The sequence below is a fragment of the Muscardinus avellanarius genome (genome assembly GCF_963383645.1).
Source record: "Muscardinus avellanarius genome assembly, chromosome: X".
Taxonomy (NCBI): domain Eukaryota; kingdom Metazoa; phylum Chordata; class Mammalia; order Rodentia; family Gliridae; genus Muscardinus; species Muscardinus avellanarius.
The window spans coordinates 38,167,862-38,192,051 of NC_137792.1; the positions used below are offsets into that span (position 1 = coordinate 38,167,862).

The 24,190-nt window shown below is 45.8% G+C and overlaps 1 protein-coding gene across 1 annotated transcript; it reads left to right on the forward strand.

Annotated features, from left to right (window-relative positions):
• Nucleotides 1-14,086: 14,086 nt before the first annotated feature.
• DUSP21 (dual specificity phosphatase 21) lies at nucleotides 14,087-14,656 on the forward strand (the record flags this gene model as incomplete). The annotated part of the gene is made up of 1 exon (XM_080718368.1): nucleotides 14,087-14,656. The coding sequence occupies one exon, from the start codon at nucleotides 14,087-14,089 to the stop codon at nucleotides 14,654-14,656; it is 570 nt and encodes a 189-aa protein (XP_080574494.1).
• Between the last annotated feature and the right edge of the window lie 9,534 nt (nucleotides 14,657-24,190).

Consider the following 24,190-nt stretch of genomic DNA (forward strand, 5'->3'; position numbering starts at 1 on the left):
ACCTCCTTTGCTTTTCTCTATTCATGAATCTAATATAGACAAATAGATATTGCTTCATTTTATAAATTGAGATCAAGCTGTTTTATAGTATTTCTATCAAAAATAGTACAAATAATGAATAAATATTATATTCTTCTAGGTTATCTTTCTTTTTTTATGGCTCTGGGCATTGAGCCTAGGGTCATTCTACCTCCAACCTACACCCACATCCCTATCTTATTCTTTTATTTTGAAAAAGGGTCTTGCTAAGTTGCTGAAGCTCTTCCTAAGTCTGGCCTCAAAACCGTGATCCTCATGTTTCAGCCTCCCGGATCCTAGTATTACAGGCATGCGCCATATTTTACTGTATAGGGGTGTGATAATATAGTCAAATAAGCCTTTATGGTGAATCTATGTTTTCTCCAATTTTTGTATCATAAATAAAACTAAAAATAAATATAGTGGTAGGAAAATTCCTTGCACAAATTTGTGAGGATTTTCTTAGCATAAATAAATGAATTACAGGCAGGGAAATGGCTAGTTCAAAGCACAGGGACACTTTCTCCTTTTGTTTTTATTATGAGATGTTTTAAGCAATCCTATAAGTCTACAAGATATAATAATACATGCATATGCCCAATATTCAGCCTGCTAGACCTTAACATTTTGCCATATTTGCTTTACATGTGTTTTTAACAAAATAATACATAAAGATATATTGACATCAACAGATGAATGGATTATAAAACTGTGGGATATATACACAACGGAATTTTACTCAGCCATAAAAAAACACAGTTACATTATTTACAGGAAATGATGGGACTGGAGAACATTATGCTACATGAGATTAGTCAGTCACAAAATATAAGAAATCGGATACTTTCCCTAATATGCGAAAGCTAAGGAGAAATGGGTCATAGGAGGAACTCTAGATGTAAAAGGAAATCTTATAGAGGAGCAAACAAGACAACCTAAATGAGGGGATGGGAGGGGAGAAGAAGGAAACTCTCTAAGCACACGATGTACTTTAACTATATCGAAGTCAACCACTAAGCCAAGCATGGGAAGGAGGGATGGGGAGGGAATGGGGTGGGGATCGGGTAGGAGCTAACTGGGCGATGTGTGCATGTATGTCTACACAAGGTTTTTACCCCATTATGATGTATGAATAGAGTGCACCAGTAAAAAATGTTTTTGTGTGTGTGTGTGGTACTGGGGTTCCTGGAAGCCCTTCTACCTCCGGGCTACACTCCCAGACCTATTTTTACATGTTTATTTGGAAACAGGGTCTCCTAAGTCAGCACGCGCGGCTGGCTTTGAACCTGCGCGATCCTCCTGTCTCTGCCTACCAAGCTCGGGGATTACAAGCGTGCGCCACCACGCCCAACCTAAAAAATGTTTTTTAAAAGACATATTGAGCCGGGCGTGGTGGCGCACGCTTGTAATCCCTGCGCTTGGGAGGCTGAGACAGGAGGATCGCACAGGTTCAAATCCAGCCTCAGCTACTTAGTGAGGCTCTCAGCAACTTAGTGAGACCCTGTTTCCAAATAAAATAGAAAATAGGTCTGGGAGTATAGCCTGGAGGTAGAAAGCCTCTGGGTTCCACCTCCGGTACCACCAAAAAAAAATAAAATAAATAAAATAAAATAAAAGACATATTGAAACACCCTATTTAGCCCTCCTAGTCCCCATAGTATAAATATAAAAACCCATTCAACCTAGTGAAACCCTGTTTCAAGATAAAAAAGAAATAAATAAAGCCGGGCATAGTGGTGCACATTTGTGATCCCAGCTTTCATGAGGCAGAGACTGGAAGATCGCAGTTCACGGACAGCCTCAGCTACTTAGTGAGGCTCTTCGCATCTCAGTGAGACCCTGTTTCAAAATAAAGAATGAAAGGCCGGGCATGGTGACGCACGCTGTAATCCCCGCGCTTGGGAGGCTGAGACAGGAGGATCGCGCAGGTTCGAAGCCAGCCTCAGCTACTTGGTGAGGCTCTCAGCAGCTTAGTGAGACCCTGTTTCCAAATAAAGTACAAAATGGGACTGGGAGTATAGCCCGGAGGTAGAAAGCCTCTGGGTTCCAACCCCAGTACTACAAGAAAGAAAGAAAGGAAGGAAGGAAGGAAGGAAGGAAGGAAGGAAGGAAGGAAGGAAGGAAGGAAAAAAATTAGGGCTATGGGTATAGCTCGGAGATATAATCCATTTGGGTTCCATCCCCGGTACCACAAAAGAAAAAAAGATTTAAAAAAAAATAATAAGGCTGAGGGTGTAGCCCAGAGGCAGAATAGAATACCCCTGGGTTCAATCTCCAGTGCCCCAGTTAAAAAAAAAATCCTGGAGGAACCGTATCCTCGATTTGAGTTTCTCAGTGCCATAAGAGTTTTTAAACTGTCACTATACATATATAGAGATGTGTATATACATATACATGTCTATGTATGTGTGTGTAGTATACAGATGTAAACTGCATACATATGTATATGTGCATAAACAATAAATAGCACTGTTCTGCTTGTTTTTAAACTTCATACTGCACATATTCTCCTGCAACTTAACTCTGTACAGCATTATACTTTTGACACTTGTCCAGCTTTGCACATATAGATCTAGTTAATTTATTTTCACAGTTATTTGTATGGTACTCATTATGTGGCTATGCTATCAAACTTTAATTTTCTTCCTGGCGGATGTTTATATTGTTTCCATATTTTCACTATTATAAGCAGCACAGCTATAAACAGGCTTGTAACAGTCTTCTTGTGGGTGTGAGCAACTGGTCCCGATACTGCGGGTGGAATTGCTGGGGGCTGGGAGCTGTGCACCTTCACTTTACAGGATGTTACCAAATTGCTTTCCACATCGGCAGGACCACTTAACTACCCACCAGGCCACGAGAGTGTTTGTCACCTACGGTCCTTATCACTATATGGCTCAACCAGTGTCGCTATGCCCTGCCACTAAACCCTGGCAATATATGACAGAGCCCATTCCTGGTTTTTCAACTTAGTTCATTTTATTGATCAAAACAAAAAGATATCTGTAGATGATATTTTAATTTTTTTTTTTTTTTGGTGGTACTGGGAATGGAACCCAGGAGCTTTCTACCTCCGAGCTGTACTCCCAGACCTATTTTCTATTTTATTTGGAAACAGGGTCTCACTAAGTTGCTGAGAGCCTGACTCAGTAGCTGAGGCTGGCTTCGAGCCCGTGCGATCCTCCTGTCTCAACCTCCCAAGCATGGGGATTACAAGCGTGCGCCACCACGCCCTGCTAAATTTTTCCTTGTTTGTTTGTTGTGCTACCGGCTATTGAACCCAAGGATGCTGTACCTCTTAGCTATATTTCCACCCCACTCCCTTTTCGGTGATTGTTGTTGTTGTTGTTTGGGGGGTTTTTTGGCGGTACTGGGGATGGAACCCAGTGGCATTCGACCTCTGAGATACACCTCCGCCCTAATTTTTTATTCTTTATTTTGAAACAGGGTCTCACTGAGTTGCAAAGGGGCTCACTAAGTAACTGAGGCTGTCTACGAACCGCGATCCTCCTGTCTCAGCCTCCTGAATGCTGGGATTAGAAGTGTGCGCCACCACACCCGGCCCTTTTTGGTGGTATTGAGAACTGAACCCAGGGGCATTCTATTTCTGAGCTATACCCCCAGCCCTATTTCATTTTTATTTTTTGAAATGGGGTCTTACTAAATTTCTTTTTTTGTGTGTATGGTACTGAGGATAGAAGCCAGGGGGCATTCTAGCTCCGAGCTATACCCCCAGCCCTATTTTTTATTCTTTATTTGGAAACAGGGTCTCACTGAGTTGCAAAGGGCCTAAGAAATTGAGGCTGTCTGTGAACCACAATTCTCCTGTCTCAGACTTCCAAATGCTGAGATTATAAGTGTGTGCCACAACTCCCGGCTACTAAATTTCTTTTTGCAGTATTGGGGATGAAACCCAAGGGCATTCAACCTCCGAGCCACACTCACCAGCGCTATTTTTTATTCTTTATTTTTGAAACAAGATCTCACTAAGTTGCAGAGGGCCTCACTAAGTAGCTGAGGCTGGCCGTGAACCTGCGATCCTCCTTTCTCAGCCTCCCAAGTACTGGGATTACAAGCGTGCATCACCATGCCCAGCTTGGTGTCTTGCTAAATTTCTGAAGCTGGCTTTAAACCTCCAATCCTCCTATCTCAGCCTACCAAATACTGGGACTACAGGTATACACCACCACACCTTGCTCCCCCACCCACCTATCCCAGCCCTTTTTATATATATTTTTTCACAGTACTGGGGATGGAACCCAGAGGCATTCTACCTCTGAGCAACACCTGCAGCCCTATTTTTTAGTCTTTTATTTTGAAACAGGGTCTCACTGAGTTGCAAAGGGCCTCGCTAAGTAGCTGAGGTTGTCCGCGAACCGCGATCCTCTGGTCTCCGCCTCCCAAATACTGGGATTATGAGTGTGCGCCACCACGCTCAACTATATTTTATTTTGGGATAGGAGGTCTTTCTAAGTTACACAGGTTGGCCTCAAACCTTCAATCCTCCTGCCTCAGCCTCCCAGGTGCTAAGATTACAGGTGTGTGGCCCTGTGCCCAGACGTTCTTTACGTTTTTTTTCTTTTTTTTCTTTTTTTCTTTTTTTCTTTTTTTTTTTTGCGGGTCTGGGGATGGAACCCAGGGGCATTCAACCTCCGAGCTACACCCCCTGCCCTATTTTTTTTCTTTATTTTGAAACCAGGTTTCACTGAGTTGCAGAGGGCCTCACTAAGTAGCTGAGGATGTCCGCGAACCGTGATCCTCCGGTCTCAGCCTCCCAAATGCTGGGATTACAAGCGTGCGCCACCATGCCCGGCTATGTTTTTTTCTAATTACAAAATAACACAATTTTTTTTTTTTTTGGTGGTACTGGAGGTGGAACCCAGAGGCTTTCTACCTCCGGGCTATACTCCCAGACCCATTTTATATTTTATTTGGAAACAGGGGCTCACTTAAGTTGCTGAGAGCCTCACTAAGTAGCTGAGGCTGGCTTCGAACCTGTGTGATCTTCCTGTCTCAGCCTCCCAAGCGGGGATTATAAGTGTGCGCCACCACACCCGGCTTTAACACAAATTATTTTAGAAAATATAAAAATATAGCCAGCTTTAACATAAATTATTTTATAAAATATGAAAAATATAGCCGGGCATGGTGGCGCACGCTTGTAATCCCCGCGCTTGGGAGGCTGAGACAGGAGGATCACATAGGTTTGAAGCCAGCCTCAGCTACTTAGTGAGGCTCTCAGCAACTTAGTGAGACCCTGTTTCCAAATAAAATATAAAATAGGTCTGGGAGTATAGCCCAGAGGTAGAAAGCCTCTAGGTTCCATCCCTAGTACCACCAAAAAAAAAAAAAAAAAGAAAAAGAAAGAAAAGAAAAATATAAACAAGTGAAAAAGCCAGTTGTGGTAGCACACGCTTGTAATCCTGGTGCTTGGGAGACTAAGACAGGAGGATTGCACAGGTTCGAAGCCAACCTCAGCTACTTAGTGAGGCTCTCAGCAACTTAGTGAGACCCTTTTTCCAAATAAAGTATAAAAAAATAAGTCTAGGGGTATAGCCTGGAGATAGAAAAGCCCCTGGATTCCACCCCCAATACCGCCAAATAAATAACTAAAAGTCTCCTTTAGGCAAGGCCGCAACTGGGGCCTCCGAGGCCGGCATCGGAGCCTGCCGAGGGGTTAGGCCGGTGCCGGGGCCAATGGCCGGCATCCAAGCCTGCTGTGAAGCAAGGCCGGTGCTGGAGACTCCGAGTCCAGGATAAGAGCCTGCCGAGGGGTAAGGCCAGTGCCAGGGGGGGCCAGCGGCCGGCATTGGAGCCTTCTGTGAGGCAAGGCCGCTACTGAGGCCTCCAAGGCCAGGATCGGAGCCTGCCGAGGGGTTAGGCCAGTGCTGGGGCCAGCGAGGCTGGCATCAGAGCCTGCCGTGAGGCAAGGTCGCTTCTGAGGCCTCCGAGGCCGGGATTGGAGCCTGCCGAGGGTTCAGGCTGGTGTTGGGGCCAGCGAGGCCGGCACCAGAGCCTGCCATGAGGCAAGGCTGGCACTGGGGCCTCTGAGGCCAAGATAAGAGCCAACCGAGGGTTTAGGCTGGTGCCGGGGCCAATGGCAAGCATTGGAGCCTGCCATGAGGCAAGGCCGGTGCTGAGGCCTCCGAGGCTGGGATCGAAGCCTGCCGAGAGGTTAGGCTGGTGTTGGGGTCAGCAAGGCCGGCACCGGAGCCTGCCATGAGGCAAGGCTGGCACTGGGGCCTCCGAGGCCAGGATAAGAGCCTGCCGAGGGGTTAGGCCGGTGCCGGGGCCAGTGGCCGGCATCAGAGCCTTCCGTGAGGCAAGGCCGCTACTGAGGCCTCCGAGGCCGGGATCGGAGCCTGCCGAGGGGTTAGGCCAGTGCTGGGGCCAGCGAGACTGGCATCAGAGCCTGCCGTGAGGCAAGGCCGGTTCTGGGACCTCTGAGGCCTGGATAAGAGCCTGCCGAGGGGTTAGACCGGTGCTGAGGCCAGCGAGGCTGGCATCAGAGCCTGCCGTGAGGCAAGGCTGCTACTGAGGCCTCCGAGGCCGGGATTGGAGCCTGCTGAGGGGTTAGGCTGGTGTTGGGGCCAGCGAGGCTGGCACCGGAGCCTGCCGTGAGGCAAGGCCAGCACTGGGGCCTCTGAGGCCACGATAAGAGCCTGCAGAGGGGTTAGGCTGGTGCCGGGGCCAGCGGCCAGCATCGGAGCCTTCCGTGAGGCAAGGCCGCTACTGAGGCCTCCGAGGCCAGTATTGGAGCTTTCTGAGGGGTTAGGCCGGTGCTGGGGCCTCTGAGGCCAGGATAAGAGCCCGCCGAGGGGTTATGCCGGTGCCAGCAGCTGTCATCGGAGCCTTCCGTAAGGCAATGCCACTACGGAGGCCTCCGAGGCCAGGATCGGAGCCTGCCAAGAGGTTAGGCCGGTGCTGGGGCCTCTGAGGCCAAGATAAGAGCCAGCCGAGGGTTTAGGCTGGTGCCGGGGCCAATGGCCAGCATCGGAGCCTGCTGTGAGGCAAGGCCAGTGCTGGGGCCTCCGAGGCTGGGATCGGAACCTGCCGAGGGGTTAAGCCGGTCCCGGGACCAACAGCCGGCATCGGAGCCTTCCATGAGGCAAGGCTGCTACTGAGGCCTCCGAGGCGGATCGGAGCCTGCCGAGGGGTTAGATCGGGGCTGGGGCCAACGAGGCCGTCATCGGAGCCTGCCGTGAGGCAAAGCCGGTGATGGGGCCTCTGAGGCCGGGATCGGAGACTGCCGAGGAGTTAGGCCGGTGCCGGGGCCAATGGCCGGCATCAGAGCCTGCCGTGAGGCAAGGCCACTACTGAGGCCTCCGAGGCCGGGATCGGAGCCAGCTGAGGGGTTAGGCTGGTGTCAGGGCCAGCGAGACCAGAATTGGGGCCTCCCATGAAGCAAGGCCGCTGCTTGAGCCAGCGAGGTCTGGATCAGTCCACCGGGTAGCCAGGCCACTACTGGGGACGTCAAGAGTGGGATTGGTACTTGCAATGCGGCATGCACAGAGAAATATCGCAGAAAATATAAATCAGATGCTTCCCCTGATCAACAGGAAGAGGTTGAGCTATAGAAAGGGCCCTATAGTGAAGCAACTTCTGGAATCTTCAGTAACGAGACCTGCCAATTCCACTGCCTCTCTTCTGTACACAGTAGCAAACTGGTAACAAATACCTGAGATAAACCAACTGAAGAAGAGGAAAGATGCTAGGTGCTGTGGCACACAACTGTCATCCCAGTACTTGGGAGGCTGAGACGGGAGGATTGCGGGTTGGAGGCCAGCCTCAGCAATGTAGAGACAAGAGCCGGGAGTGGTGGCGCATGGTTCATGGACAGCCTCAGCTACTTAGTGAGGCCCTCTGTCACTTAGTGAGAACCTGTTTCAAAATAAAGAATAAAAAGAAAAGCTGGAGTACATGTCAGAGGTAAAATGCCCCTGGGTTCCATCCCCAGACCCGCAAATAAATAAATAAATAAATAAATAAATAAATAAATAAATAAACAAATAAATAAGACAGGGGTATAGCTCAAAATAAGACCAGGGAATAGCTCAGATATAGAATGCCCATGGGTACAGAAAAAAAGGAAGGAAGGAAAGAAAGAAGGAAGGAAGGACTTCTCCTCCTTCTCCTTCTCCTTCTTCTACTTCTTCTTCTTCTTTTGTACTGGGTACTGAATCCAGGGGCATTTCTCCAAGCTACAACCCCAGCCCTATTTTTTATTTTTAATTTGAAACAGGGTCTTGCTAGGTTGACCAGAGTCTCACTACTTGCTGAGGCTGTCCTCGAACTTGTGATCCTCCTGTCTCAGTGTCCCAAATACTGGGATTATAGTCATGTACCACCATGCCTAGCTTCACCCTCTTACTACCTCACAATGGGGCTTAAATTTCAACACATGAAGGCTCGGGGGACACCCTCAGACCATATCCAAACCATAACACTACTCTAACCAAGTGGTCAAAATTATCATCAGTGGTACATGCCTATAATCCCAGGTACCCAAGAAACTGAGTCAGGAGGATCACAGGTTAGATGCCAGCCTGGACAACTTAGACCATGTTTAAAATAAAATAAAAATGTCTGAAATGGGGCCTGGTGGCACATGCTTGTAATCTCAGTACTTGGGAGGCTGAGACAGGAGGATCATAGGTTCAAAGCCAGCCTCAACAACCTAGAGAGTCCCTCAGAAACCTAGTGAGATCCTGTTTCCAAATAAGAAGTCAAATCAATTTCAATTTTTTGGAGGTACAATGCCTCTGGATTCAATCCCCAGTACCAAAAGATAAAAATAAAAATAAAAAAGGTCTGGAAGTGTAGCTCAGTAGTAGAATGTTTGTCTAGCATGTGCGAGGCCCTGGGTTCAATTCCCAGTACTGCAAAGAAATTAAAATGCCATCTTCATTAATGGGACAAACAGAAGATAACATATGCAACCTGATGCAATGTGCTGAGAGTCACACAGTCTGGTGGCATTCTTGCCAAAAATATTTCACCTGAATCGAATCCTGAGGGCACAATCAAACAAATCCAAATTGAAAAATGTTCTGCAGAACCGGCCTAAACTCTTCAAAGATGCCAATGTCTACAAAGATCCACACAAAATCAAACAAGGCCGGGGACTGGGCCAAATTAAAAGATGCTAAAGAAGCATGACAACCAAAGGCAATGTGTAATCCTTGATTTTATCCTGGATTAAAAGGGGAAAAGGCAGGTATAAGTACTATTAGTGGGAGGCATGGTAACATTTGAATATGGATTATATGTGCGATAACAATGTTCGGCCACTGATAAATTTCCTGAATTTCCTTTTATTGTAGTTATGTAGGCGAATTTCCTTGCTCTTAATAGATACATGCGGAAAGGCTAAAGTATTGCTCTATCTACAAGAAGCACTCGATGGTTTAACAAAAAATAACAAGTATGTAAATACATGTGTGTTTGTGTCTAAGGAGAAGAATAAAGCAAATGCAGTAAAATGTTAACTATAGCCGGGCGTGGTGGCGCACGCTTGTAATCCCCGCGCTTGGGAGGCTGAGACAGGAGGATCGCACAGGTTTGAAGCCAGCCTCAGCTACTTAGTGAGGCTCTCAGCAACTTAGTGAAACCCTGTTTCCAAAAAATATATAAAAAAAGGTCTGGGAGTACAGCCTGGAGGTAGAAAGCCTCTGGGTTCCACCCCCAGTACCACCAAAAAAAAAAAAAAAATGTTAACTATAGGTGAAAGATAAACACAATAAATTCTTGTAGCTTTTCTGTAGGTTTTCTATTTTTTCACATGAAAAACTTGGGCAAAATAAACAAGAACAAGCAAAAGGCTTTGTTTCAAGTCATGCTTTCTATGAAACCTTCCATGACATCCCCTTCCACCCCATCCCACCACGCCTGGCTCAAAGTGAATCTTAAATGCTAAATACCAGGATTCAGAAACAGAGAGGAATGAGGTTTCTCCAGACAGAGGAGTGGTGTGAGCAAAGGAAGTAAACAAGAAAATGCTTTTTGTATTTATCAAGAATATTTTTTGGCCGGGCATGGCGGCGCACGCTTGTAATCCCCGCGCTTGGGAGGCTGAGACAGGAGGATTGCACGGGTTCGAAGCCAACCTCAGCTACTTAGTGAGGCTTTCAGCAACTTAGTGAGACCCTGTTTCCAAATAAAATATAAAAAAGGTCTGGGAGTATATCCCGGAGGTAGAAAGCCTCTGGGTTCCACCCCTAGTACCACAAAAAAAAAAAAAAAAAAGAATATTTTGTTGAGCCAGGCGTGGTGGAACATGCTTGTAATCCCAGTACTTAGGAGACTGAGACAGGAGGATCATGGTTTGTGGCCAGCCTCAGCTACTTAGGCCTTCCGCAACTTAGTGAGACCCTGTTTCAAAAGAAAAAAGAAAAAAGGACTGGGGGCATAGCTCAGAAGTAGAATGCCCCTGGGTTCCGTCCCCAGTAACACATACACACACACGAATATCTTGTTTAGTCAGAAGTGAGATTTGTATAGGTGAAAATGCCAAACACAATAAATTTTTAATAAAATTATGATGAATAAATGAATGAGATTTGAACGGCAGGCTTAGATCAGATTGGAAAGGGCCTTGACTACTAAGTTGACAAATCTGAATATTAGCTAGTTTTTAACATCCACATCTAGTCCCAGATGGTGGAAAGAAGGAGGTGTTCTTGGGCAAATCCCTCACACATTTTATTCACTGAATAACAAAGAGACATAGAGACGAGTGGGAGTCAGAAAGTGACCTGTTTCCAAATTGAGGGAGGAAACAGCAGCTCCTCATCCATACAGGAAAGGCCACATACTGGAATTTTAAGATATCCAGTATCCCTGGAACTACAGGGTGTCACAGAGTATTAGCTGAAAAAATAAATTTAAAACAGATCATAAGAATAGTGTCTGGAATTATTTTGGTCAGTTCTACTACATTTTTTTTTTTTTTTTGTACTGGGGATTGAATCCAGGAGCATTTTACCTCTCAGTCCTTTCTATATTCTATTTTGAAATTGGTCATGTTAAGTTACCACACACAGACCTGGGACCTGGGATCCTCCTGTCTCAGCCTCCCAAGTACTAAGATTGCAAGAGTGCACAACTGCGCCTGGACAATCCTACTATATGTATACTGAAGGCCAGACATGGTGGCGCACACTTATAATCCTAGCATTTGGGAGACTGAGACAGGAGGATTGTGGTTCAACGACAGCCTCAGTCATTTAGTGAGGCCCTTTGTAACTCAGTGAGGCCCTGTTTCAAAATAAAGAATAAAGGCCAGGCGTGGTGGCGCACGCTTGTAATCCCTGCGTTTGGGAGGCTGAGACAGGAGGATCGCACGGGTTCAAAGCCAGCCTCAGCTACTTAGTGAGGCTCTCTGCAACTCAGTGAGACCCGGTATTCAAAATAAAGAATAAAAAATAGGGTTAGGGGTGTAGCTCGGAGGTCGAATGTCCCTGACTTCCATCCCAGACCCGCAACAAAAAAAAAAAAAAAAGAATTTGATTATGACAGCTGAAAAAAAGAAAAATGTGCTATGTTCTGACTTTATCTCTGCCCATCATGAACTGGCTGGCATCTATTTCATCTTTGTTCATAATGATAGCACACCTTTGCACACAAATCAAAATGATAAGGCAATGAGAGTAAAGCATTTGTTCTACTCTTCTCTGAAACTATTTGTTAGTACTAGGCTACAGTTCTTTTCAATTTTCAGTCAAATGCTATGAAAAATCTTAGCTGAAGCCAAGCGTGGTGGTGCACACCTGTAGTCCCAGTACTTGAGAATCTGAGATAGGAGGATCACAGGTTCAAGATCAGCCTCAGCAACATAGTGAGACCCTGTTTCAAAATAAGGAATGAAATAGGGCTAGAGGTTGAATTCCCCTTGGTTCAATCCCCAGTACTGCAAGACAAAAACAAACAAAACAAACAGAAAAATAACTCAGCTGCTGGCAACATTTTAACAATCAATGTTTGGCCCAATTGCCATGTCTCATTACCTTATTCCAGAATGTTCGATATGATGGAGAAGATGCTTTTGGTGATAGTGAAAGTGGCTTGTAGTCTAGAATGCACGTGAGCATTCATTTTGAAACAGACAGGATCATTTGAGCTGTTGTTTCAGGTAATAATGTAGAGCTGAGTGATAAATCATTTGAGCTGCATGTGTAAATGGACTGTGACATAGCTAAATTAGTCACAACTGCCCACTCCAGGCCAGCTTCACCATAGATAAGGACTATAAATCAAGTTAGCGATGGTCCTTTACAACCAGCCCTGAAGTGTTTGTAAGCAGGAACATAATTCTATGGTTACAAGTGACAAAGAACTATTTCCCCATCCCACCTAGCTCGGCCACCCATGTCTTGCTGCAGTTTTATAGAGATTAACATGTCACCTAGCCAGCTGTTGTTCCCCAACTTGGAATATGCTACTGCTACTTTGCAGAGAAAATATTGTCCACCTGTTCTTCAACACTAATGAAACAGAAGCACTAATAGGGACTGTGTTCAGCATGGCCTAATAATTGAAGTATAAAATAGATATGTTGTAACAGAATTTTTTTTTTTTTCCCCTACTGGGAATGAAACCCAGGGGCATTCTCCCTCTGAGCCACACCCCCAGCCTGATTTTTTTTTATTCTTAATTTGAAACAGGGTCTCACTGAGACACACCTGCCCAGAATATTTTTAAAACTCAAGAAAGAGAAAAAAAATTGGTCTTCGAAAGTAAATGACAGCTGGGCGTGGTGGCACACGCTTGTAATCCCCACGCTTGGAGGATTGCGCACGTTTGAAGCCAGCCTCAGCTACTTAGTGAGGCTCTCAGCAACTTAGTGAGACCCTATTTTCAAATAAAGAATAAAAAATAGGGCAGGGGGTGTAGCTCAGAGGTAGAATGCCCCTGGGTTCCATCCCCAGACCGAAAGAAAGAAAGAAAGAAAGAAAGAAAGAAAGAAAGAAAGAAAGAAAGACAGGAGGAAAAAAAGAAAAAGGAAAGAAAGAAAGAAACAAACAAACAAAGATAGAAAAGAAAGAAGTCAGGCATGGTGGTGCACGCTTGTAATCCCAGCTTTGGGGAGGCCGAGACCGGAGGATCGTGGTTCGCGGACAGTTTCAGCTATTTAGTGAGGCTCTTCGCAACTCAGTGAGATCCTGTTTCAGAACTAAAAAGACTAAAAAATAGGCCTGGGGATAAGCTCTGTGGTACAATGACCCTGGGTTCCATCCCCAGAACCACAAAAATAAATAAATAAATAAATAAATAAATAAATAAACTTTAAAAATAGGGCTGGGGGTGTAGCTCGGAGGTACAATGCTCCTGGGTTCCATCCCCATTACCGCAAAAAAAAAAAAAAAAAAAAAAGGAATAAGCACCGGGCATCGTGGCGCACACTTGTAATCGCAGCATTCGGGAGGTTGAGACTGTAGGATCATGGTTTGAGGACAGACTCAGCTACTACTTTGTGAGGCCCTTTGCAACTCAGTGAGACCCTGTTTCAAAATAAAAAATAGGGCTGGGGGTATAGATCGGTGGTAGAATGCTCTGGGTTCAATCCCCAGTACCAAAAAAGAGAAACAAGACAGACAGACAGACAGACAGACAGACAGACAGGAAGAGAGGGAGGGAAAAAGAAAGAAAGAAGCCTGGTGGGGTGGTCCATGCCTGTAATCCCAGTTCTTGGGAGGCTGCGACAGGAGGATCACAGGTACGAGGGAAGTAGGGAGACTCATCAACCTAGCGAGATCCTGTTGGTTCAATCCCCAAGTGAGGGAGGGAGAGAGAGGAGAAAGAAGAAAGGGGTGGAGGGAACGGCTCTGGAGATCTGGCGGGGATGGGGGGGTGGGGGGGGGTGCCCTCCCTGCCGCCAGTTACCGTTGCCCTGGAAACCAGAATCCTGAGGGTGGGGCCGGGGCGGGGTATTGTGATGACAGTGAGGAGGAGGTGGAGAAGAGGGCAGTGATCAACATCCAGGTCCTCTTTCCTCCTAGACCCTGGCAAGTGACTTGGCCTTTCGGTTGCTTTCCTGAACACCGCACTGAGAGCCTGCCGAGCCGTCTAGATGACTTCGCCTCCGTGTCTCATTCCTTCTCAGGCTGTCCAGCAGTCCTCCATCCACGGCCTCTCCCAAATAACTCGCAGTCTTTACATAAGTAACGGTGTGGCTGCTAACAATCAACTTATGCTGTCCAGTAAAGGCATCACCATGATCATCAATGTGTCAGCAGAGGTGATGAACACATTCTTCGAGGACATTCAGTACATCCAGGTGCCCGTGACCGATACACCCAGCTCCCAACTGTACGACTATTTTGACCCCATCGCTGATCGCATCCACAGCGTGGAAATGAAGCAGGGCCGCACGCTGCTGCACTGCGCTGCGGGTGTGAGCCGCTCAGCCACCGCGTGCCTGGCCTACCTCATGAAGTACCACTCCATGTCACTGCTGGACGCCCACACGTGGACCAAGTCGTGCCGTCCCATCATCCGGCCCAACAACGGCTTCTGGGAACAACTTGTCCACTATGAATTCAAGCTATTCAGTAAGAACTCCATACACATGATCGACTCCCCGGTGGGGAGGATCCCTGACATCTACGAGAAGGAGGTCCGTTTGATGATGCAGCTGTGAGCCATTCCAGCCAGCTTCCCCCGCCTTCTGCACTCAACCCTACAGCAAGATCAAACAAGAACTTTAGCCTTTGGTAAAGAAAACTGGGCCGAAGGCCTTGTAAATGGGCAAGAAAAAGGAAGGAAGGGTGGATTTTTAAAGTGGTGCATCTTACGATGAATAAAGTCTAGGAGATATATGATAGTGCATTGTTTTTTATCTTGTGAGAAGTAGGTTGGGTTTCTGGGGACAGTGCGAGTAGGGGCGATGCAAGTGATCCCCAGCTTCGATCGACCAGCCTCCCCCCGTTATGCATGTGGTACACCTCGATTCCCAAGCCCTGCCTCAGCCTAAGCCAGGAGCGAGTCCCCCACCAGCTACAAACCAGAGCAGGAGCCTTACACATCACAGCGCCCATTGTTCTTCTCCCAGTTAGTGCCATCCTGCTGGATAAATAGCCTTCAAGCTGCGGGGAGCCCTGCCTCAGGCTAGGTCACCCCTGCGCCCACCTTCAACTACAATAGCCCAAACCCTGTTTTTCTAGATTAGATTTACACATTAGTTGTTTTGTTTGTTTGTTTGGCTGGTTGCTTTAGTCTATGTTACTGAGAAAGAACCCAAGGACTTGCCCATGCTAGGCAGGTGTTCTACCACTGACCTACACCCTACCCTACTTATTATTTATTTATTTGTTCATTTATTTTTGAGACAGGGTCTCACTAAGTTGCCCAGGCTGGTCTTAAACTTATGTACACCCCACTCCATTTCTCCCTTCCTTCTTTCCTTCCTTCCTTCCTTCCTTCCTTCCTATCTTCCTTCCTTTCTTTCTTTTTTTTGAGACAAGGTCTCACTAGATTGTCCAGGCTGGTCTTAAACTTATGTACACCCCACTCCATTTCTCCCTTCCTTCCTTCCTTCCTTCCTTCCTTCCTTCCTTCCTTCCTTCCTTCCTTTCTTTTGAGACAAGGTCTCACTAGATTGTCCAGGCTTGTCTTAAACTTATGTACACCCCACTCCCTTCCTTCCTTCCTTCCTTCCTTCCTTCCTTCCTTCCTTCCTTCCTTTCTTTTGAGACAAGGTCTCACTAGATTGCCCAGGCTGGTCTTAAACTTATGTACACCCCACTCCATTTCTCCCTTCCTTCTTTCCTTCCTTCCTTCCTTCCTTCCTATCTTCCTTCCTTTCTTTCTTTTTTTTGAGACAAGGTCTCACTAGATTGCCCAGGCTGGTCTTAAATTTATGTACACCCCACTCCATTTCTCCCTTTCTTCCTTCCTTCCTTCCTTCCTTTCTTTTGAGACAAGGTCTCACTAGATTGCCCAGGCTGGTCTTAAACTTGTGTTCCTCCTGCCTTAGCCTCCAAAGTAGCTGGGATTACAGGCCTGTGCCACTGCTCCTGGCCTGTACATTACTTGTTTTTGTACTGGGGTTTGGACCCAGGGGAGTCCTACCAGTGAACTATACCCCCAATCCCCCCTTTTTAAAAAATAATTCCTTGTTTATTCATTTTATTTTTAATTTCTTTATTTTATTTCACTTCCTTCAATGGGTCCCTTCCTTCACGGTCCCACCTTTTTTACTGGGTTCTTGTCCAGTAGATTTGGATAAATGAAGTCCAAGGACTACTGAAGGGTTTAGGGATATGAGAGTTTAAAAAGGAAAGCTAGAAAGCAAAAACAGCTCCTCCCACACAGCTGGGAGAGGTCCCCAAAAGATACTAAACACTGATGTTCTTGAGAGGTGAGATTGTACACCTTATTGAGGATCCCTATCTGCTCCTTTGTGACTGGTCAGGATGGGGTCTTGGGGCCCCAAGGTCTTTTGCCCGGTTTCCACCCTTATTTGGACTCCTCATCTCCTGAGCTGGTGGCTCTCATCTCCTGGTGTTACTTGTCTGCTTGTCTTCCCCTGGCGCCACTTCTCTCCTTCACACAGATTGTCCTCAAGATGCAGCCACAGAGGGGCTGAAGTTTTTATTTCCATAGTCCTTGGCTGGGCATTGTTACCTTAATATCTTATTAGCCTTCCCTATCCTTGTTTTTTATACAGATGGCCTCTTCTAAACCCTTCCTGTTCTCAGGTCCTGTGCCCTGCCTCAGTACTGAGGATTGAACCCAGGGGCATTCTACTTCCAAACCACACCCCCAGCCCTTTTTGTTTGTTTGTTTTTTGATGGTGGTACTGGGGGTGGAACCCAGAGGCTTTCTACCCCCGGGCTACACTCCCAGACCTATTTTATACTTTTTATTTGGAAACAGGGTCTCACTAAGTTGCTGAGAGCCTCACTAAGTAGCTGAGGCTGGCTTCGAACCTGTGCGATCCTCCTGTCTCAGCCTCCCAAGCGCGGGAATTACAAGCGTGCACCACCACACCCACCTGTTTTTCTGGTTTTTTTTTTTTTGTTGTTGTTGTTGTTGTTGTTTTTGGTGGTACTGGAGGTGGAACCCAGATGCTTTATACCTCCAGGCTATACTCCCAGACCCATTTTATACTTTGTTTGGAAACAGGGTCTCACTTAAGTTGCTGAGAGCCTCACTAAGTAGCTGAGGCTGGCTTCGAACCTACGTGATCCTCCTGTCTCAGCCTCCTAAGCGCGGGGATTACAAGCATGCGCCACCATGCCCAGCTTGTTTTTTTTGTTTTGAAACAAGGTCTCCCTAGGTTGCCAAGAGTCTTGCTATACTGCTATTCTCCTTTCTCAGCCTCCCAACTACTGGGATTACAGTTGTGCACCACCACGCTCAGCTCTATTTTTTATTTTGAAATAAGATCTCAGCCAAGTGTGGTGGCACATGTTTGTAATCTCAGCATTTGGGAGGCTGAGACAGGAGGATCCAGGTTTGCAACCAGCCTCAGAGACTTAGTGAGGTCCTTTGCAACTCAATGCAACCCTGTTTCAAAATAAAGAATAAAAAATAGGACTGGTGTATAGCTCAGAGGTAGAATGTTCCTGGGTTCTATCCCCAGTACCAGTACGAAAGAAAGAAAGAAAGAAAGAAAGAAAGAAAGAAAGAAAGAAAGAAAGAAAGAAAGAAAGAAAGAAAGATCTCACTAAGTTGCTGAGAGTCTTGCTAAGTTGCTGAAGCTGGCCTTGAACCTGCAATCCTCCTGTCTCAGCTTCACGAGTACTGGGATTCCAGGTGTGTACCACCACATTACTCTTTGAGGAAACCATTTCACTTTATAAAATTTAAATATTGTTTTGAGTGCTGTACTAGATGGCAAGGTCTCAAGAGGTTCTCTGTCATGTCCTCACCAGCTTTTATGAAAAGGGACATTGGTTTCCTGATAAGTCGGGTCTCTCCCCTCCCCCATGTGATCTCGCAACGGGGACAGGAGGTGGAACCCTAGAAGCCAGAAGCAGAGATATCGTGAGAATCCAGGTGCTGTGAGACATACTTGAGATCGAGAGACTACAAATGTTGTGAGAGAATCGGCGTGCCTATAAAACATCGGTGCCTCCAATCCGTCACGTGACTCAGCCGGCCAATCAGGACTATGTGCAACTCTTCAGACTTGTGGCCCGTCGGTCCCTTCCCCCATGGCTGGCTGACTCCCCGGAGGGTGCGGGGTTGGGTCCGAATAAAGCAGGGGTCTCTGATAACCTGGTTGGTGTTTTTACCTCCCTCCTAAACTCCCCAACTCTATTTTCAACCTTTCATTTCCTAGGGCCTGTGCTAAGAAGAAAAGTTCTGACACTAGGCCTCAGGGCATTCTCTCATGGACCAAATTGCTAGCCATGGCCCAACCCTGTCACCTCTGAAACCTCCTGTCATGGTAAGCTAGGGACTCTCAAAGCCTCAGTTTCCTGTCAAAGCAACCACAGCCCTTCTCTCAAGGGCTTGGTGTGAGAACTGACTTCCTTAGCAGGGTACCTAGCACATGAATGGTTTCACACTCAGAGTAAAGGGCAACTACAAGTCTTTGGCCCTGCTAGTTAGTGCTTAGCACACTCATTCTCTACTCAGCACAGCCCACTGTATTTCCAAAATACTCTTCCAAAAAATTATCCAGTGTGTCAAATCAAATGATTTAAGGTCCTTTCAGACACTCCCTCAGAGGAGACCTAGATGTAGAGCCTTTTTAGAAATATTGTGTTTAGCCATCCCCCAACCCATGTCTAGACTCACTGACAGTTAGGGCCAGCACCTGGTTGCAGAACACTGGGATCCATGAGGACACTTGCTAAAGAGATGGATGAAGGAGCCCCACAAGGATGCTTTTGGTCCCCTTATTCATTCCAGAGGCATTTATTTATTTATTCAGTTTTTGTTGTACTAAGGAGTTATTTACTCAGTTTTTGTTGTACTAAGGAGTCAATCCAGGGGCATTCTACCTCTGAGCGACAGCACCAGTCCTATTTTTATTTTTTATTTGAAACGGTTTCACTAAGTGACAGAGGGCCTCACTAAGTATCTGAGGCTGTCTGTGAAACTACGATCCTCCTGTCTCAGCCTCCCAAGTATTGGGATTACAAGCGTGTACCATGCCAGACTTACTTACTTATTTATTTATTTATTGTGGTACTGGGGATTGAATCCAGGAGCATTCTACCTCTGAGCCACACCCTTCAACCATTTTTATTTTTTATTTTTTGGTTTTAAAACAAGGTGTCTTTAGGTTGCTGAGAATCACACTAAGTTGCTGAGAGTGGCCTTAAACCTGGGATCCTCCTGTCTCAGCCTCCCACGTACTGGGATTATAAACGTGCACCACCATGCCTGGTTCAATCCAGAGGTTTTCAGACAAAAAGTATGAGACAAAAGCACAACTGCTCAGGAGTGAAGCAGACTTATGGTTCCAGAACCCAGCAAAACAAAGTCCAAAATTCTCTCATTCTCGCTCTCCCTCTCCTCTCTCCTCTCCCCTCCCCTCCCCCATCCTCCCCCCCCCCTCTCTCTCTCTGCTAGGAATTGAACCCAAGGACATTCTACCCCTGAGCGATACCCCCAGCCTGGCTAAATTGCTGAGGCTGGTGGTGGACATGCAATCCTCCTATCTCAACCCCCCAAGTACTGGAATTACAGGTTTACTCTCAGTTTTATAAGTTTAATACATGCATATATTCAGGTAACCATCACTACATAGCACTTGTACAATTCCAGAAATCTTCCCAATCCTTCCTCTTTCTCTCTTTCCTTCTTTCTTTCGTTCTTTCTTTCTTTCCATTTTTTTGTGGTACTGGAGATAGAACCCAGGGGCATTCTACCTCCAAGTTACACCATCAGCCCTATTTTTTTATTCTTTATTTTGAAACAGGGTCTCACTGAGTTCCAAAGGGCCTCACTAAATAGTAGCTGAGACTGGCCGCAAACTGGGATCCTCCTGTCTCAGCCTCCCAAATGCTGGGATTATATGCGTGCGCCACCACGCCCACCAATCTTTCTTTCTTTCTTTCTTTCTTTCTTTCTTTCTGTACTGGGGTTGGAACCCAGGAGCATTCTACCTCTGAGAGACACCCTCAACCCTATTTTTTATTCTTTATTTTGAAACAGGGTCTCACTAAGTTGCAAAGGGCCTCACTAAGTAGCTGAGGGTGGCTTCGAACCTGTGCAATCCTGCTGTCTCAGCCTCCCAAATGCTGGGATTACAAGAAGCGTGCGCCACCACGCCCGGTTGATCCTTCCCCTTTCTACTCCAGCAAACCTTAATCTCTGGTGAACACTGTTCCATTTTCCTTCCCAATAGAATTGCCTCTAACAAATGTCACATAAGTGGATACAGCATGTAACTTCTAGAGACTTTTTTTTCAGGCTTAAAATTTTTAATTTTATGATCAAAAAGCAAATGATGCAAAATTTTCTTAAAGCTTTTAAAATCTTTATTTATTTATTTATTTATTTATTTATTTATTTATTGGTGGTACTGGGGGTGGAACCCTTCTACCTCCAGGCTACACTCCCAGGCCTATTTTATATTTTTTATTTGGAAACAGGGTGTCTTAAGCGAGCAAGTCTGGCTTTGAACCTGCACGATCCTCCTGTCTCCTCCTCCCAAGCGCAGGGATAACAAGCGTGCGCCACCACGCCTGCCAGAGCCAGCCAGCAAAAGTATGGGTTCTGAAGAGAGGCGTGAGGATGAAGAATTTAACTCTAATAATTTGATTCTCAGAATATTTAATTTATTCTAACATAGGAGGGACGCCAGCCTACTATCTCTACTGGCCGACCCCTGCTACTGGGTCAATATTTTCTACTGGTCGACTACTACTCCTGGGTCAGTATTCTCCATTGCGCCGACGCTCGGTTTGTTTTTCCAGAGGTTTTTATACAGTTACAAGTCAATCAATATCCTCATGCTACCACTACCAGGATACAATAAAGACCAGTCCAAAGCACATACAATACATGTAGGTTAATCAGTTCCCTCGTGCCATCACCATCTGATCTTCTCTCAGACCTTTTACTCTGAACTTTCCATGACCCCAAACCTTGTTGACTCTGGGCGAAGGACAGCCAGCTGAGTCAGAAACATTAATCTAGGGGAAAGCCTTAATGGCTCCCCACACGCGCCCCGCTAAAAATCTTTATTTTAAAATAAAATTATTCAAAAGGAAATAACAAAACCCCTAGAGTTTCCAAGGTTTAAGAACTCTAGACATTGCCAACTCATTCAGCATAATGACTTTGAGATTCACTCATGTTGCGTTACATTGTATGGTAATACCACAGTTTATTTTACATCTGCATGCTGAAGAATATCAGGGTTTATATTAGTTTCTTAAGAGACACCATAGCAAACATTCAAAATCTGAGCATTTTAAGACAACAATAATTTGTTTTCTCGGAGTTGTGGAAGCCAAAAATCCTAAATCAAGGTGTTGACAGGGCCGCACTCCCTGAAACCTGTAAGGAGAATCCTTCCTTGCCTCTTCCTAGCATTTGGCGGTCACTGGCAATCCTTGACGGTTTTTGATTTATAGATGCATCACTTCAATCTCTGCCTCAGTGGTTCCATCTCTTCTAGTGTGTCTTTACATCCACCTTCCTTCTGTGCATATGTCTGTCCAAATTTTTCTAAGGACACTAATCAGATTGGAAGCCCACTCTAGTATATCCTTATCAAAACTATTACATGTGCAATAATCCTATTTCCAAATAAGGTCATATTTTGAGGTTCTAGGGGTTGGGAACTTCAACATATTTTAAGGGGGAAGTACAATTCAACCTATATCATGTTCATTTCCAGTTTACAGCAATTATACATAAAATACTGTAACACAAACACAAGGGAGAGAGAAGAAAAGGATCATGTCATCTGCAAAAAACAATCATATGAGTTATAATGAAAAGCAATAATAAGAGACCAGGCATGGTGGTGCACGCTTGTAATGCCGGCATTTGGGAGGCTGAGACTGGAGGATCGTGGTTCGCGGCCAGCCTCAGCTACTTAGGGAGGCCCTCTGCAACTTAGTGAGAGCCTGTTTCAAAATAAAGAAAAAATAGGGCCAGGGGTGTAGCTTAGAGGACTCTGGGTTCCATCCCCAGTACTGCAAAAAACAAGTAATAATAACCACCACTTATGAGGAAATTATTATATACTAACCACAGTACTAAGCACTTTACAGTGTCCAATCTTTCTTTGTGTCGGAGGGGGTGGGGTGAGAGGGGTACTGGGGATAGATCCCAGAAGCATTCTACCTCTGAGCTACACATCCAACTCTTTTTATTTTTTGCTTGGAAACAGGGAAGGTTACTGAGAATTTTGCTACATTACTTAGGTCAGCCTCAAACCGGCAATCTTTCTCTCTCAGCCTCCCAAGTACTGGGATTACAGGCATACCTCACCACACCTGCTGGTATCTATTCCTTACAAGAGTACTTCATGGTAATTATTACTCACATTTTATTGATATGGTAAAAAAAAAAATGTTTCTGGGCATGGTGGCGCACGCTTGTAATCCCAGCATTTGGGAGGCTGAGACAGGAGGATCACAGTTTGCAGGCAGCCTCAGCTACTTAGGCCCTCCACAACTTAGTGAGACCCTGTTTCCAAATAAAGAATAAAAAAATAAGGCTGGGGGTGTAACTCGGAGGTCAAATGCCCCTAGGTTCCATCCCCAGTACTGAAAAAATAAATAATTAAATAAATAAAAATAAAAAATTGTCTAAGGCAGTTCACAGGTCAGGAGCGAAAAGGTGGCATTCGACTGGGCTCTGTTTTCACACATTTCTTCTGAGGCAAAGGTAAGTGGACTGAAAAAAGGAAAATGCTGAGTCACATGCCTGATTCCTGAATAGTTTGATTCTGAATCAGTAGGGGAGTTTTATGACATGGATACCCAGCCTCACCACTATGGTCCAAGAAGCTGCATTTTTTAGCAATATTGAGGAGATAGAAAGGAAAAAGGCAGATAGGGAAAAGGCCTCAGTAGAAAAAGTTAATTTCCTGAGTTTCCTGAGTTTCCTGAGGGGCGACAAATACCTGAAATTCCAAAGGCTCAGCGATTAAGAAGGACCAGAGCTTCACAAAGCCATCTGTTTACTAATCAACAAACCCACCAAACAAGTCTGGCACTGCTAAAAAGGAGATTCTTCAAAGACTTGCAAATACCCTATGCAAATCCGGAGAGCTGCTTCCCAGAATTCCCAAAGTCACCCTAACCAAAGAAGTCGCAAACGGTCAGGCCTTTGCCTTAGTGGGACAGCAAATTGGGGCTTTTCCCTTTCAAGACCCCCTCCCCTTTTGGGGAGCTGTTCTCTCTCTCGCAGGTCGTGTTAGCCCTGAGAGAAGGCAAAGAACAACTGATGGCACGTGGCCCGGGATGCTCTCGGGTAGTGACCTGAAGGCCACTGCTGGACATCAAGGCTGACCAGGGCCCCTAGGGGTGACCTGCACCTCTTTTCTGGCAGATCGCGTGGACCCTGGGAGAAAGTAGTTTGCAACTGACGGCACTTGGCTTGGGTGACACTCGGGTAGTGACCCTAAAGGCAGCTACTGGACCCTGGAGTTCCGACAGCCCCTATGGGGTGTTCGGCCACTTTTCTCTATTCCCTTCTGGCAGATCGCGTGGACTCTGGAAGAAAGCTGCCTGCACCTGAAGGCAATTCGGCTTGGGCTACTCTCAAGTATTGTCCTGAAGGCAGCTGCTGGACCCAGAGTTCCAGCCCTTTTGGGGGTATTCAGCCACCTTTCCCCATTCCCTGCTGCTTCCAATAAACCTTTTACTCCCCTTCCTGAGGTCTGCGGGTGTCATTCTTCGCTCACCGTAGACAAGAACCCTGTAAGGAGATGCTGAGTTTCTTCTCAAGAAACTCTGTTTCATCTATGATGAAACTCCAGGTTTCTTCTCAGGAATCCCCCGTTTCATCTTGGGGGGCTCAGAAGAAACCCCCATTTCAATATCTCAGTGATTAAGGCTGAAAAAACAACCAGGCAGTTGTTAATACTAGATATTCCATATCTTTTCATCTTTGCCCTTCTTTTTTGATTCTTCTATTCATGCCCTTAAGTGTTTTTTTTTTAACCAGAGTATAAATCTTTTTTCCTTTTTCAGTTATAAAAATAACTGAAATATAGAATAAAAATATACAAATTTCCTTATAAAAATCTTTT